At 55.7% G+C, this 13711-nt stretch overlaps 1 protein-coding gene and 1 long non-coding RNA gene across 2 annotated transcripts in view; one reads left to right on the forward strand and one right to left on the reverse strand.

The window, feature by feature from the left end:
• Positions 1 to 381: 381 nt before the first annotated feature.
• Positions 382 to 2644, forward strand: LOC147107958 (uncharacterized). The gene is made up of 3 exons (XR_015080502.1): positions 382 to 523; positions 2046 to 2226; positions 2433 to 2644. It is a non-coding gene; the product is annotated as an uncharacterized LOC147107958 (long non-coding RNA).
• An 8994-nt stretch (positions 2645 to 11638) lies between these two features.
• Positions 11639 to 13711, reverse strand: part of LOC147107959 (paired amphipathic helix protein Sin3b-like) — a 97351-nt gene continuing 95278 nt past the window's right edge. Inside the window, exon 13 of the mRNA XM_086005976.1 lies at positions 11639 to 12174. Coding sequence (XP_085862102.1) covers positions 11839 to 12174 — 336 coding nt within the window. The 3' untranslated portion in view covers positions 11639 to 11838. The remainder of the gene's footprint in view (positions 12175 to 13711) is intronic.

Genomic DNA, 13711 nt, shown 5'->3' on the forward strand with positions numbered 1-13711 from the left:
GTTTATACACTGTATGAATAGAACTGCGTTTATGTGCTCAACCTTAAATGTATTTTGATGCTTTGGCAACATAAGATGTAACTTATCATGCCAATAAAGCGATTTGAATTGTGAATTGTGAATTGTAAAGGGGTCAAGAGATAATTGGATGTATTTCTGGCGAGAGTGGGGATTGAGCATGGCTAGTTGGGAGTGAGGGGTCTGGGGAGAAGGTGGGGTTGAGAGAAAAGGTGCGACACAGCCTGTAGTCAGAGAGTTGACTTGTTGGAACATGAATCAATGGGCCGAGCATGGAGTCAGGTACCTGAGGCGGTGTCGGTGGTTCCTGCTGAATGACAGTCTGTGACTCACTGTTGGGACTGGGAACAGGCTGGGCTGCAGTCATTATATCCGGGATGTGGGGCTAACGGACCAATCCATTGCACGATATGATGTGATTGACAGGAGGCAGGTGGTGAAATGTTGGGATATATTCCAGCTCCCAGTGGCTGCTTTCATTCCAAACTTCCTGAACACCTATCAGGTGAGTAAAGATCGGAGCAGGGACTGGGAGTGAGAGTGGGACTGGAGCAGGAGCCGGGAGTGGGAGTGGGACTGGGAGTGAGAGTGAGAGTGAGAGTGAGAGTGAGAGTGAGAGTGAGAGTGAGAGTGAGAGTGAGAGTGAGAGTGAGAGTGGGAGTGGGAGTGGGAGTGGGAGAGTGGGAGTGGGAGTGGGAGTGGGAGTGGAGCAGGGACTGGGAGTGAGAGTGGAGCAGGGACTGGGAGTGAGAGTGGAGCAGGGACTGGGAGTGGGAGAGGAGCAGGGACTGGGAGTGGGAGAGGAGCAGGGACTGGGAGTGGGAGAGGAGCAGGGACTGGGAGTGAGAGTGGAGCAGGGACTGGGAGTGGGAGAGGAGCAGGGACTGGGAGTGGGAGAGGAGCAGGGACTGGGAGTGAGAGTGGAGCAGGGACTGGGAGTGGGAGAGGAGCAGGGACTGGGAGTGAGAGTGGAGCAGGGACTGGGAGTGGGAGAGGAGCAGGGACTGGGAGTGGGAGAGGAGCAGGGACTGGGAGTGAGAGTGGAGCAGGGACTGGGAGTGGGAGAGGAGCAGGGACTGGGAGTGAGAGTGGAGCAGGAGTGGGAGAGGAGCAGGGACTGGGAGTGGGAGAGGAGCAGGGACTGGGAGTGGGAGTGGAGCAGGGACTGGGAGTGGGAGTGGGAGTGGAGCCGGGAGTGGGAGTGGAGCAGGGACTGGGAGTGAGAGTGGAGCAGGGACTGGGAGTGAGAGAGGAGCAGGGACTGGGAGTGAGAGAGGAGCAGGGACTGGGAGTGAGAGAGGAGCAGGGACTGGGAGTGAGAGTGGAGCAGGGACTGGGAGTGAGAGTGGAGCAGGGACTGGGAGTGAGAGAGGAGCAGGGACTGGGAGTGAGAGAGGAGCAGGGAGTGGGAGTGAGAGTGGAGCAGGGACTGGGAGTGAGAGTGGAGCAGGGACTGGGAGTGGGAGAGGAGCAGGGACTGGGAGTGGGAGAGGAGCAGGGACTGGGAGTGGGAGAGGAGCAGGGACTGGGAGTGAGAGAGGAGCAGGGACTGGGAGTGAGAGTGGAGCAGGGACTGGGAGTGAGAGTGGAGCAGGGACTGGGAGTGGGAGAGGAGCAGGGACTGGGAGTGGGAGTGGAGCAGGGAGTGGGAGTGAGAGTGGAGCAGGGACTGGGAGTGAGAGTGGAGCAGGGACTGGGAGTGGGAGAGGAGCAGGGACTGGGAGTGAGAGTGGAGCAGGGACTGGGAGTGAGAGTGGAGCAGGGACTGGGAGTGGGAGAGGAGCAGGGACTGGGAGTGGGAGAGGAGCAGGGACTGGGAGTGAGAGTGGAGCAGGGACTGGGAGTGAGAGTGGAGCTGGGAGTGGGAGTGGAGCAGGGACTGGGAGTGGGAGTGGGAGTGGGAGAGGAGCAGGGAGTGAGAGTGGAGCAGGAGTCGGGGTGTCTGCCACTCTCTGGTCCCCGGGCTCCCCTCTGCCTGTTCTGGGCGGGTGGTTTTGATGTGTTGAGTTTTCTCTGTCCTGTTCCAGCCCAGTGCCGCCGCCCAGCTCTCTCGCCATGTCCTACCAGCGAACACAAGTGATGGAGGCTCTGCAGGACCTGCTGAAGGTGTTTAAAGAAGCGGCTGCCAGTAAAGCGGGTGACGACCGCACCCTGAACCAAGCGGAGCTCCGGGACCTGATCGAGACCCAACTCCCGTTCTTAATTAATGTAAGAAAGGCCGGGGTCAGTGGGGGGGGGGGGGGGTCGGGGGTCAGTAGGGGGGTCGGGGTCAGTAGGGGGGTCGGGGTCAGTAGGGGGGTCGGGGTCAGTAGGGGGGGTCGGGGTCAGTGGGGGGTCAGTGCCAGTCGGAGCAGCGAATGCAGTGGACGTGGGACGGGCCTGAGACACTGAGTCACTTTCCTTTCTCTCAACAGGAGGACTTTGAAAAACAGTTTGTCGCTTTCTTCAAGTGCATGGAAGGCGAGTGTGGCACCAATGTCGATTTTAAAGCGTTCATGTGCCTGTTAGCGACTATTGTGTTGTGTAATGACCAACAACTGTCCCAATAACTACAATAAACCAGAGTGTGGACCCACCATTAAACACCTGCTCAAATCTAACGTAGATGAATAAAATACTTTCTAAAGATGATGCTGTCTCTCCATTTCTTGTACGTGATAGAGAGGACCGATGTCCTAGTTTGGGGGGGGGGTGGGGGGGTTAAACTAAAATGGCAGGCGGTTGGGAGCCTGTGCAGGGAGACAGAGGAAAGAGAAGCAAGGATGGAAGCAAAAGACAGGAAGGAGAAAAGCAAAAGTGGAAGGCAGAGAAATCAAGGGTGTAAATCAATCAGGGCCACAGTAAATAATAATTCTAAAAGGACTAAGAGTGTTAAAAAAACAAGCCTGAAGGCTTTGTGTCTTAATGCGAGGAGCATTCGTAATAAGGTGGATGAATTAGCTGCGCAAATAGATGCAAATGGATATGATATAATTGGGATTACGGAGACATGGCTCCAGGGTGACCAAGGTTGGGAATTCAACATCCAGGGGTATTCAATATTCAGGAAGGACAGGCGAAAGGGAAAAGGAGGTGGGGTAGCATTGCTGGTTAAAGAGGAGATTAATGCAATAGTAAGGAAGGATATTAGCTCTAATGATAATAAATGTCTATGGGTAGAGCTGAGAAATACCAAGGGGCAGAAAACGTTAGTGGAAGTTGTATTCAGACCCCCAAACAGTAATGCTGAGGTTGGGGATGGCATTAAATGGGAAATTAGAGATGTGTGCAATAATGGCACAGCAGTTATCATGGGTGATTTTAATCTACATATAGATTGGGCTAACCAAATTAGTAAGAATACCGTGGAGGAATTCCTAGAGTGTATATGGGATGGTTTCTTGGACCAATATGTCGAGGAACCAACTAGAGATCAGGCCATCTTAGATTGGGTATTATGTAATGAGAAAGGATTAATTAGCAATCCTGTTGTGCGAGGCCCCTTGGGGAGGAGCGATCATAATATGATAGAATTCTTCATTAAGGTGGAGAGTGAAGTAGTTGATTCAGAGACTAGGGTCCTGAATTTAAATAAAGGAAACTACGATGGTATGAGGCGTGAGTTGGCTAGGATGGATTGGGGAACGTTACTTAAAGGGTTGACGGTGGATAGGCAATGGCAAATATTTAAAGATCGCATGGATGACCTACAGAATTTGTTCATCCCTGCTTGGCATAAAAATAAAACAAAAAAGGTGACTCAACCATGGCTAACAAAGGAAATTAGGGATAGCATAAGATCCAAGGAGAGGTCATATAAATTGGCCAGAAAAAGCAGCAAACCTGAGGATTGGGAGCAGTTGAGGATTCAGCAAATGAGGTCAAAGGGATTAATTAAGAGGGGGAAAATAGAGTATGAGAGTAAGCTTGCAGGAAACATAAAAACTGACTGTAAAAGCTTCTATAGATATGTAAAGAGAAAGATTGGTGAAGTCAAGCGTAGGTCCCTTGCAGTCAGAATCAGGGGAATTTATAATGAGGAACAAAGAAATGGCAGACCAATTAAATACATATTTTGGTTCTGTCTTCACAAAGGAGGACACAAATAACCTTCCAGAGATGTCAGGGAACATAGGGTCTAATGAGAGGGAGGAACTGAATGAAATCAGTATTTGTAGTGAAATGGTGTTAGGGAAATTGACGGGATTGAAGGCCGATAAATCCCCAGGGCCTGATAATCTACATCCTAGGGTACTTAAGGAAGTGGCCCTAGAAATAGTAGATGCATTGCTGGTCATCTTCCAACATTCGATAGACTCTGGAACAGTTCCCATGGATTGGAGGGTAGCTAATGTAACCCCACTATTTAAAAAAGGTGGTAGAGAGAAAACGGGGAATTATAGACCGGTAAGCCTGACATCGGTAGTGGGGAAAATGCTAGAGTCCATTATAAAAGATGTAATAGCAGAGCACTTGGAAAACAGTGACAGGATCGGACAAAGTCAAGATGGATTTACAAAAGGTAAATCGTGCTTGACTAATCTACTGGAATTTTTTGAGGGTGTGACTGGTAGAATAGATAAGGGAGAACCAGTGGATGTGGTGTACTTGGACTTTCAGAAGGCTTTCAATAAGGTCCCGCATAAGAGATTAGTGTGCAAAGTTAAATCACATGGGATTGGGGGTAAGGTACTGACTTGGATAGAGAACTGGCAGACAGGAAGCAAAGAGTTGGAATAAACAGGTCTTTTTCCAAGTGGCAGGCAGTGACTAGTGAGGTACCGCAGGGATTGGTGCTAGGTCCCCAGCTATTCACAATATATATTCATGATCTAGACGAGGGAACTAGATGTAATATCTCCAAGTTTGCAGATGACACAAAGCTGGGTGGGTGTGTGTGCTGTGAGGAGGATGCAGAGAAACACCAGTATGATTTGGACACGTTGAGTAATTGGGCAGATACATGGCAGATGCAGTATAATGTGGATAAATGCGAGGTTATCCACTTTGGTGGCAAAAACAGGAAGGCAGATTATTATCTGAACGGCAATAGACTGGGGAAGGGGAAGTGCAACGAGACCTGGGTGTCCTTGTGCACCAGTCGCTGAAGGTAAGCATGCAGGTGCAGCAAGCGGTTAAGAAGGCAAATGGTATGTTGGCCTTCATAGCGAGATGATTAGCGTACAGGAGCAAGGATGTCTTGCTGCAGTTGTACAGGGCCTTGGTGAGACCACCCCTTGAGTATTGTGTACAGTTTTGGTCGCCGTATCTGAGGAAGGATGTTCTTGCCATGGAGGGAGTGCAGCGAAGATTCACCAGACTGATACCTGGGATGGCAGGAATGACATATGATGAGAGATTGGGTCGATTGGGCTTATACTCCCTGGAGTTTAGAAGAATGAGAGGGGATCTCATTGAAACTTATAAAATTCTAACAGGACTAGACAGACTAGATGCTGGAAGGATGTTCCCAATGGCGGGAGAGTCCAGAACCAGGGGTCACAGTCTAAGGATAAGGGGTAAGCCATTTAGGACAGAGATGAGGAGGAATTTCTTCACCCAGAGAGTGGTGAACCTGTGGAATTCTCTACCACAGAAGGCAGTTGAGGCCAATTCATTAAATATATTCAAGAAGGAGTTGGATATATTTCTTAAGGCTAAAGGGATCAAGGGATATGGGGAGAAGGCAGGGACCGGGTACTGAATTTGGATGATCAGCCATGATTTCATTGAATGGCGGAGCAGGCTCGAAGGGCCGAATGGCCAACTCCTGCTCCTATCTTCTATGTTTCTATGAGAGAGAGAGCGGGCTCACACTCAGACCGGCATCACTTGAATTTCCACTCAGGACCACGACTGGTGATTTATTTGAAAGGTGGGGTTCAGGGGTTTCCCTGCGGTCTGTGGGTTACTCCATTTTTGCCATCAAAACTGCAAATTACTGGCCTTGGTGAGATGGAGTCGGACATATATCGAACCTTGGTTAGGCCACACGGAGCACCGTGCACAGTTCTGGTCTCCATATTATAAACAGGATATAGAGGCACTGGAGAAGGTGCAAAAAAGATTGACAAGGATGGTAGCAGAGCCGAGGGGTTCTACCCATCAGGAAAGATTGAACAGGCGGGGGCTCTTTTCTCTATAAAAAAGCCTGAGGGGTGACCGGGTAAGATTACGAAGGGTTTAATAGGGTCGACGTAGAGAAGATGTTTCCACTTGTGGGGGAGACCAGAACTAGGGGCCATCAATATAAGATCATCACTAATAAATCCACTGGGGAATTCAGGAGAAACTTCTTCACCCAGAGAGTGGTGAGAATGTGGAACTCGCTCCCACAGGGAGTGGTCGAGGTGAATAGCAGAGATGGATTTAAGGGGAAGCTGGATAAACACACGAGGGAGAAAGGAATAGAAGGATATGGTGATGGGGTGAGATGAAGAGGGGTGGGAGGAGGCTCGTGTGGAGCAGAAACACTGGCTTTGAGCAGATGGGCCGAACGGACTGTTTGTGTTGCACACACGATGTAATCTACAGGTAAAGATCAGTGGTCCAGGTGAGATACAGCCCCACAGGTAGCAGTGCTGCCAATCTCTACAGCTCACATCCTGTGAGTATCTGCAGGGTATTCAGTTGGGAGGAGACACACAACCCAGGCCAACCTGGCCCTCACCCAACTTTCCCCCAGCACGGGTCATTGGATAGGAGCCAAACCCAGAGGGCACCCCACCCCCCCCAGGGAGCTGAGGCCAACGTCCATCCCTCCACCACTCTGAGTCTGAGTCCGTTTCCACCCCCCCCAGGCACTGAGGCCAACGGCCACCCCAGACCCCAAGCCCACCCCCCCCCAGGCACTGAGGTCAACGGCCACCCCAGACCCCCAAGCCCATCCCCGCCTGGCACTGAGGCCAACGGCCACCCCAGACCCCAAGCCCATTCCCCCCAGGCACTGAGGCCAATGGCCACCCCAGACCCCAAGCCCATTCCCCCCAGGCACTGAGGTCAACGGCCACCCCAGACCCCAAGCCCATTCCCCCCAGGCACTGAGGCCAATGGCCACCCCAGACCCCAAGCCCATTCCCCCCAGGCACTGAGGTCAACGGCCACCCCAGACCCCCAAGCCCATCCCCGCCTGCACTGAGGCCAATGGCCACCCCAGACCCCAAGCCCATCCCCCCGGGCACTGAGGCCAACGGCCACCCCAGACCCCCAAGCCATCCCCCCCAGGCACTGAGGCCAACGGCCACCCCAGGCCCCAAGCCCACCCCCCCCAGGCACTGAGGCCAATGATCACCCCCAGACCCCAAGCCCATCCCCGCCTGGCACTGAGGCCAACGGCCACCCCAGACCCCCAAGCCCATCCCCCAAGGCACTGAGGCCAACGGCCACCCCAGGCCCCAAGCCCATCCCCCCCAGGCACTGAGGCCAACGGCCACCCCAGGCCCCAAGCCCATTCCCCCCAGGCACTGAGGCCAACGCCCACCCCAGGCCCCAAGCCCATCCCCCCCTGGGCACTGAGGCCAACGGCCACCCCAAACCCCAAGCCCATCCCCCCGGGTACTGAGGCCAACGCCCACCACCCCCCAGACCTCATCCCTCCCCTCCCCACTCCACAGCACTGAGCCCAATTTTTACCCCGACTAAAATCAGCTGTAGAGGCATCAATTTCTTGAAAGATTTGAATTTTTGACCCATTCCTTCCCCAACCCCCTCGCCTCACCAACAAACTGCCACAACCCGGGGACAATCCATTTCTCATTTTTATTACATGTTTGAATGAAGGTACAATGCTGTTGTCAAAGAGGGAGGAACATTGCAGCCTGCAGGAATCTGTAGACATTTACCTCCCCCCCCCCCCCCCACCCTCGCCGTACACCTTGGGGTTTAAAACCAGTCCGAGTGATTAATCACCCAAAACTGAAACTGAAAAGTATTTTAATACTCGGGATTATATAGCTTAAAAGGAGCCAAGAATTAGGCCCCTCCCCCGGGTGGGGATCAGGACCTAGAGGCCCCCTCCCCCTGAGTGGGGATCAGGACCTAGAGGCCCCTCCCCCGAGTGGGGTTCAGGACCCTCAGGGCCCCTCCCCCCGGGTGGGGATCAGGACCCTCAGGCCCCTCCCCCGGGTGAGGATCAGGACCTAGAGGCCCCTCCCCTAGGTGGGGATCAGGACCCTCAGGACCCTCCCCCGGGTGGGGATCAGGACCTAGAGGCCCCTCCCCTAGGTGGGGATCAGGACCCTCAGGCCCCTCCCCCGGGTGGGGATCAGGACCCTCAGGCCCCTCCCCCGGGTGGGGATCAGGACCCTCAGGCCCCTCCCCCCGGGTGGGGATCAGGACCCTCAGGCCCCTCCCCCGGGTGGGGATCAGGACCCTCAGGCCCCTCCCCCCGGGTGGGGATCAGGACCCTCAGGCCCCTCCCCCGGGTGGGGATCAGGACCCTCAGGCCCCTCCCCCGGGTGGGGATCAGGACCCTCAGGCCCCTCCCCCGGGTGGGGATCAGGACCCTCAGGCTCCTCCCCCGACAGGAAGAATTTTGTGTCAGTGCGACAGAAGCAAAGTTTAAAAGAGAGAGGAGAGAGAGAAAGTTCAGGGTAAAAGTGGCCTCACAATAACCACCCGTTTACAAAAACAACCAGACAGAGCACAGCATCGGCACAGCGACACTTCAAACGTTTCTCTTTAAACATTGATAATTCGATAATTTAAATGATCACAATGTAAAATCACATCATATTGTTTCACACACGGCAAGAACAAAATTATCACCCTAACCAGGCAACGTTCGGGCTGCCAGCAAAGGCGGGGTCTCTACTCCCTGGTGCACACTCGCGGCCTCGAGTATAACTTCAGTCAATTGCCCTGTTAAACCTCCTGCCCCCCACCCCCTCTCCAGGAGCAGCTGCAGGCGGCCGGGGGCTGAGGGGCAAATTACTGACATCGGGGACCGTCCCGTTCCGTCCCCAGAAATAATAAAAGCAGAATGCCTTCGTGCTTCTGATGCATGCTGGCGCTGGGGGGGGGGGGGGGGGGGGGGGGGGGGGGGGGGGGGCACACGGCCCCCTCCCCTCCAAAAAACAAACACAGAAACGGAGCATGCGATTTAGTGCATTTGAGCATTTTGATTTTTTTAATTTTTTTAATTTTTAAAAGCAACATCCAAACGCTTGCTAAATACATCTAATTATGTATAAACCTCCCTCCCACCCCTTATTAATAAGTCATGTTGCATCTAAAATATTGTCATGTACAGCCCCGCGTTGCAGAGATGGGCGGCGAGCCCTGGGGCGGAGCGAGCTCGGCGGCGAGCCCTAGGGCGGAGCTCTGGGGTGAGTCCTGGGGCGGAGCGAGCTTGGCGGCGAGCCCTAGGGCGGAGCTCTGGGGTGAGTCCTGGGGCGGAGCGAGCTCGGCGACGAGCCCTGGGGCGGAGCCCGGCGGGAGGGACAAAGAACAACAGTGGCAGCATGTGGCAAAAAACTTGGCACTGCGCAAACTTCCAAATCACAGCAATCGTGCGGAGAGGCATCCGAAACACTCAGCCGCGAAAGGGGGGCGGCTTTCGGGCGACAACAGTCCATGCTAAATCGGTTTTCCTCCAAAGTCCGCCAATTGTGTCTCTCCTTACTGATAGTTTAGCCTGGCAGAGGATGCAGAGTCACCGAGTGTGGCTGTAGGACTGGGTGAGCGATGGTAAGAGCCCCCTTGTCTGTGGCTCACTGGGTAAATGCACCCACGCCCCCCCCCCCCCCCGCGTGTTGCATTAAGCCTTACAGATCGGGAGGGGCTGGGACTCCGTCCCATGACTGTGCCAAGTTAGCCGATTAACATGGTGCCCGTGGGAGGAACCGAACCAGCCAGTGTCCACAACCGGGGAAAAGGCGGGTCAAGCGGGAGCACAGATAGCTGGCCAGTGCTGAGAGATCAGCCCACACCAACTCCACAAGAGCTTCGATGGAAAGACTTAATTTGGTGCCAGTTTCTCCCCCGCCCTCAAGGCCATTCGATGTCGCCCTCCAGTATCTCACCCTAGTGGCCATTCTTTCAGGTATCCGGTTAGACAGTGGAATATTCCACTATGGGAGGCATTACACTCCAGTCCAATTCTGTCCTCACTCAACATCAGCACAAGTGTCCTCCACAAGGGTCAGTGGATAGTGATGACCAACAGGAACCCACACCCTGATCCGACCAGCTGTCTCAGTGTGGAACTGTCGGGTCTGTGCGACTCGGTCACGCCGGGCTTTTACCGGCCCAGGCACCCGGGAGTTTCCGGTAAAGGGTTAGGCACTGCATTGGCCACACTCGATCATTCTGCCTCCCACACACCTCCACTGACCACCCTGCAGCTAAACAAGACATCGATTAAGGAATATGACCATTACGAGTTTTTAAAACTCTCTCTAAAGAAGCTCCTATGCACAAAACCAGTTTTAAAAATCCTCAGAACAGTTTGAATCTTGCAACAAGACACTAATTTAAACAGAGACATTTCTGTAAAGTAGAGAGCCTGAAATTTGAAATTTTTACATAATACACTCGCAAAAAAATCCCCTGAATTTCAGGCAGTTAATACATTAACACATTGGTGTGTTTGTTTTTGCATTTCCGGACCAGGATTCCCCCCTCGCTCAGAGGGCAATGAACGGTTTTTGACTTCATACACAGCATAGCTTCAAAGAAAGTTAAAAGACACGGAACACCTGCAGGGGTTCAAACAGATGTGGTCAATACTTGTGAAGATCACAGAAAGGCAGGGGAGTTCCGTGTACTGAGCACAGGTTCTCTACACCACAAACCCATTCCATTCACCAACTCCTCTCCGCCGCAGCCTGGGTCAATCTGGTCATTCTCTGAGCGAGTGGCTGTTAGAGCCCACAGCAGCTTCAGTTTTCAAAGGGCGCGCGAATTACGCTGATTCAAGCCAACTGGCTTCAGTTGGCGGCGTTTTCACTCGATTTGCACGTGCACAGCCTCGTCTCTCAACCAACGCGGCTTCCTTACAACAAAAACAGAAATACTTCCTCCCAGAGCTGGAGAGAACACTGAAACAAAGCTGCCCAAGAGCCCTGGATCACAGCTCGCAGCCAATCCCAACGTTTAATACTGCTCGATGGCTGGAAATTGAGAACACAACGGGTGTCGGCAACTTGGTAACGCTTGGATTTGTTCAAACTTTGAGCGCGGCGGTGCGGATGAGTTTGAGTTGATGTAGAGTTGGACCCCTCAGTCTAATGCAGCCAATCCTGAGCTGACTGACGCCTCAGACTGGTGCAGACTCCACGGTCTGACTGCTGAGGTGAGGCCGTCATACGAACTCCCACACTGACAGATTCATGAGCCTCATGTCTTCGGGCACGTTTCTCAAAGGTTGCACCAGACAGATACCACATGTATAAGGTGAACGACATTTCCAAGCACCGATAAGCTCTGTTTTTCTTTCGGGGTGGGGGGTGCGGGGAGGGGGGCAGCGCTGGAGACCACCCTAGTCATCACTTACTAGTCCTGCTGTCCAGTGGCCCAGTCGCTTCAGTCTGTATCCTGTGCACAGGATCATACAGCTACACATCAGCAAGCTGTGCGTTACCGAAAATACGCCATGCAGTGTCACAAGGTTCTGCCAATGTGTCATGGGGGGGGGGGGGGGGGGGGGGGGCGATACAGCAATGGGGGGGGGGGGGAAAGAGAAAGAGAGAGGGAGGGAGAGAGGGAGGGAGAGAGAGGGAGGGCAAGGATCACAAGTAGATTCATGTCAAGTGCATTTCATCATTGATAACACTAGCTGTGTTTTGTAGACTGGTGCTGCGACGATCATTCACTCACACAGGAGTCAGGCAGCCAATACAATCACCTCACCAGCCTTAGCAACGTGTATCGAGCACACGTGGTCACGCAGCGCACTTGCGAGTGCAGTGTGCGAGTGTGTGAGCACAAGTCAGTGCAGAAGCGTGTCACGGTGAAGGCGGGGCACCGGCTGTACTGGACGCGGTATCTGTTGACGGGAATGTCGTGGATGGTGTCAGTTTCACAGCTGGTTTTACACGGGATCAGATCCTCGCCGTCCTCGCCCATCAGCCAATCCTGGACCAGCTCACCCATCTCGTCAGTCACATGCTCCTCCAGCCATCGGTTGTGCCATTCCTGAAACTGATGGTGCTGGTACCGAGCAACCTGGCACTGGGACTGTGGGGGGGGGGGGGAGAAAGTGAGAGAGTGAGCGAGGGAGGGGCAGAGAGGGAGCGAGGGAGGGGCAGAGAGCGAGCGAGGGAGGGGCAGAGAGGGAGCGAGGGAGGGGCAGAGAGAGAGCGAGGGAGGGGGCAGAGAGCGAGCGAGGGAGGGGCAGAGAGCCAGCGAGGGAGGGGCAGAGAGCCAGCGAGGGAGGGGCAGAGAGCCAGCGAGGGAGGGGCAGAGAGCCAGCGAGGGAGGGGGCAGAGAGCCAGCGAGGGAGGGGCAGAGAGCCAGCGAGGGAGGGGCAGAGAGCCAGCGAGGGAGGGGCAGAGAGCCAGCGAGGGAGGGGCAGAGAGCCAGCGAGGGAGGGGCAGAGAGCCAGCGAGGGAGGGGCAGAGAGCCAGCGAGGGAGGGGCAGAGAGCCAGCGAGGGAGGGGCAGAGAGCCAGCGAGGGAGGGGCAGAGAGGCAGCGAGGGAGGGGCAGAGAGCCAGCGAGGGAGGGGCAGAGAGCCAGCGAGGGAGGGGCAGAGAGCGAGCGAGGGAGGGGCAGAGAGCGAGCGAGGGAGGGGCAGAGAGCGAGCGAGGGAGGGGCAGAGAGCGAGCGAGGGAGGGGCAGAGAGCGAGCGAGGGAGGGGCAGAGAGCGAGCGAGGGAGGGGCAGAGAGCGAGCGAGGGAGGGGCAGAGAGCGAGCGAGGGAGGGGCAGAGAGCGAGCGAGGGGGACAGAGAGCGAGCGAGGGAGGGGCAGAGAGCGAGCGAGGGGGGCAGAGAGCGAGCGAGGGGGGCAGAGAGCGAGCGAGGGGGGCAGAGAGCGAGCGAGGGGGGCAGAGAGCGAGCGAGGGGGGCAGAGAGCGAGCGAGGGGGGGCAGAGAGCGAGCGAGGGGGGCAGAGAGCGAGCGAGGGGGGGCAGAGAGCGAGCGACGGCGGCAGAGAGCGAGCGAGGGGGGCAGAGAGCGAGCGAGGGGGGCAGAGAGCGAGCGAGGGGGGCAGAGAGCGAGCGAGGGGGGCAGAGAGCGAGCGAGGGGCGGGCAGAGAGCGAGCGAGGGGGGCAGAGAGCGAGCGAGGGGGGGCAGAGAGCGAGCGAGGGGGGCAGAGAGCGAGCGAGGGGGGCAGAGAGCGAGCGAGGGGGGGCAGAGAGCGAGCGAGGGGGGGCAGAGAGCGAGCGAGGGGGGCAGAGAGCGAGCGAGGGGGGGCAGAGAGCGAGCGAGGGGGGGCAGAGAGCGAGCGAGGGGGGCAGAGAGCGAGCGAGGGGGGCAGAGAGCGAGCGAGGGGGGCAGAGAGCGAGCGAGGGAGGGGCAGAGAGCGAGCGAGGGAGGGGCAGAGAGCGAGCGAGGGAGGGGCAGAGAGCGAGCGAGGGAGGGGCAGAGAGCGAGCGAGGGAGGGGCAGAGAGCGAGCGAGGGAGGGGCAGAGAGCGAGCGAGGGAGGGGCAGAGGAGCGAGCGAGGGAGGGGCAGAGAGCGAGCGAGGGAGGGGCAGAGAGGGGCAGAGAGCGAGCGAGGAGGGGCAGAGAGCGAGCGAGGGAGGGGCAGAGGGCGAGCGAGGGAGGGGCAGAGG

This window comes from Somniosus microcephalus, chromosome 13, assembly GCF_052327205.1.
Source record: "Somniosus microcephalus isolate GS21.2 chromosome 13, FLI_Smic_1.0, whole genome shotgun sequence".
Classification (NCBI taxonomy): Eukaryota; Metazoa; Chordata; class Chondrichthyes; order Squaliformes; family Somniosidae; genus Somniosus; species Somniosus microcephalus.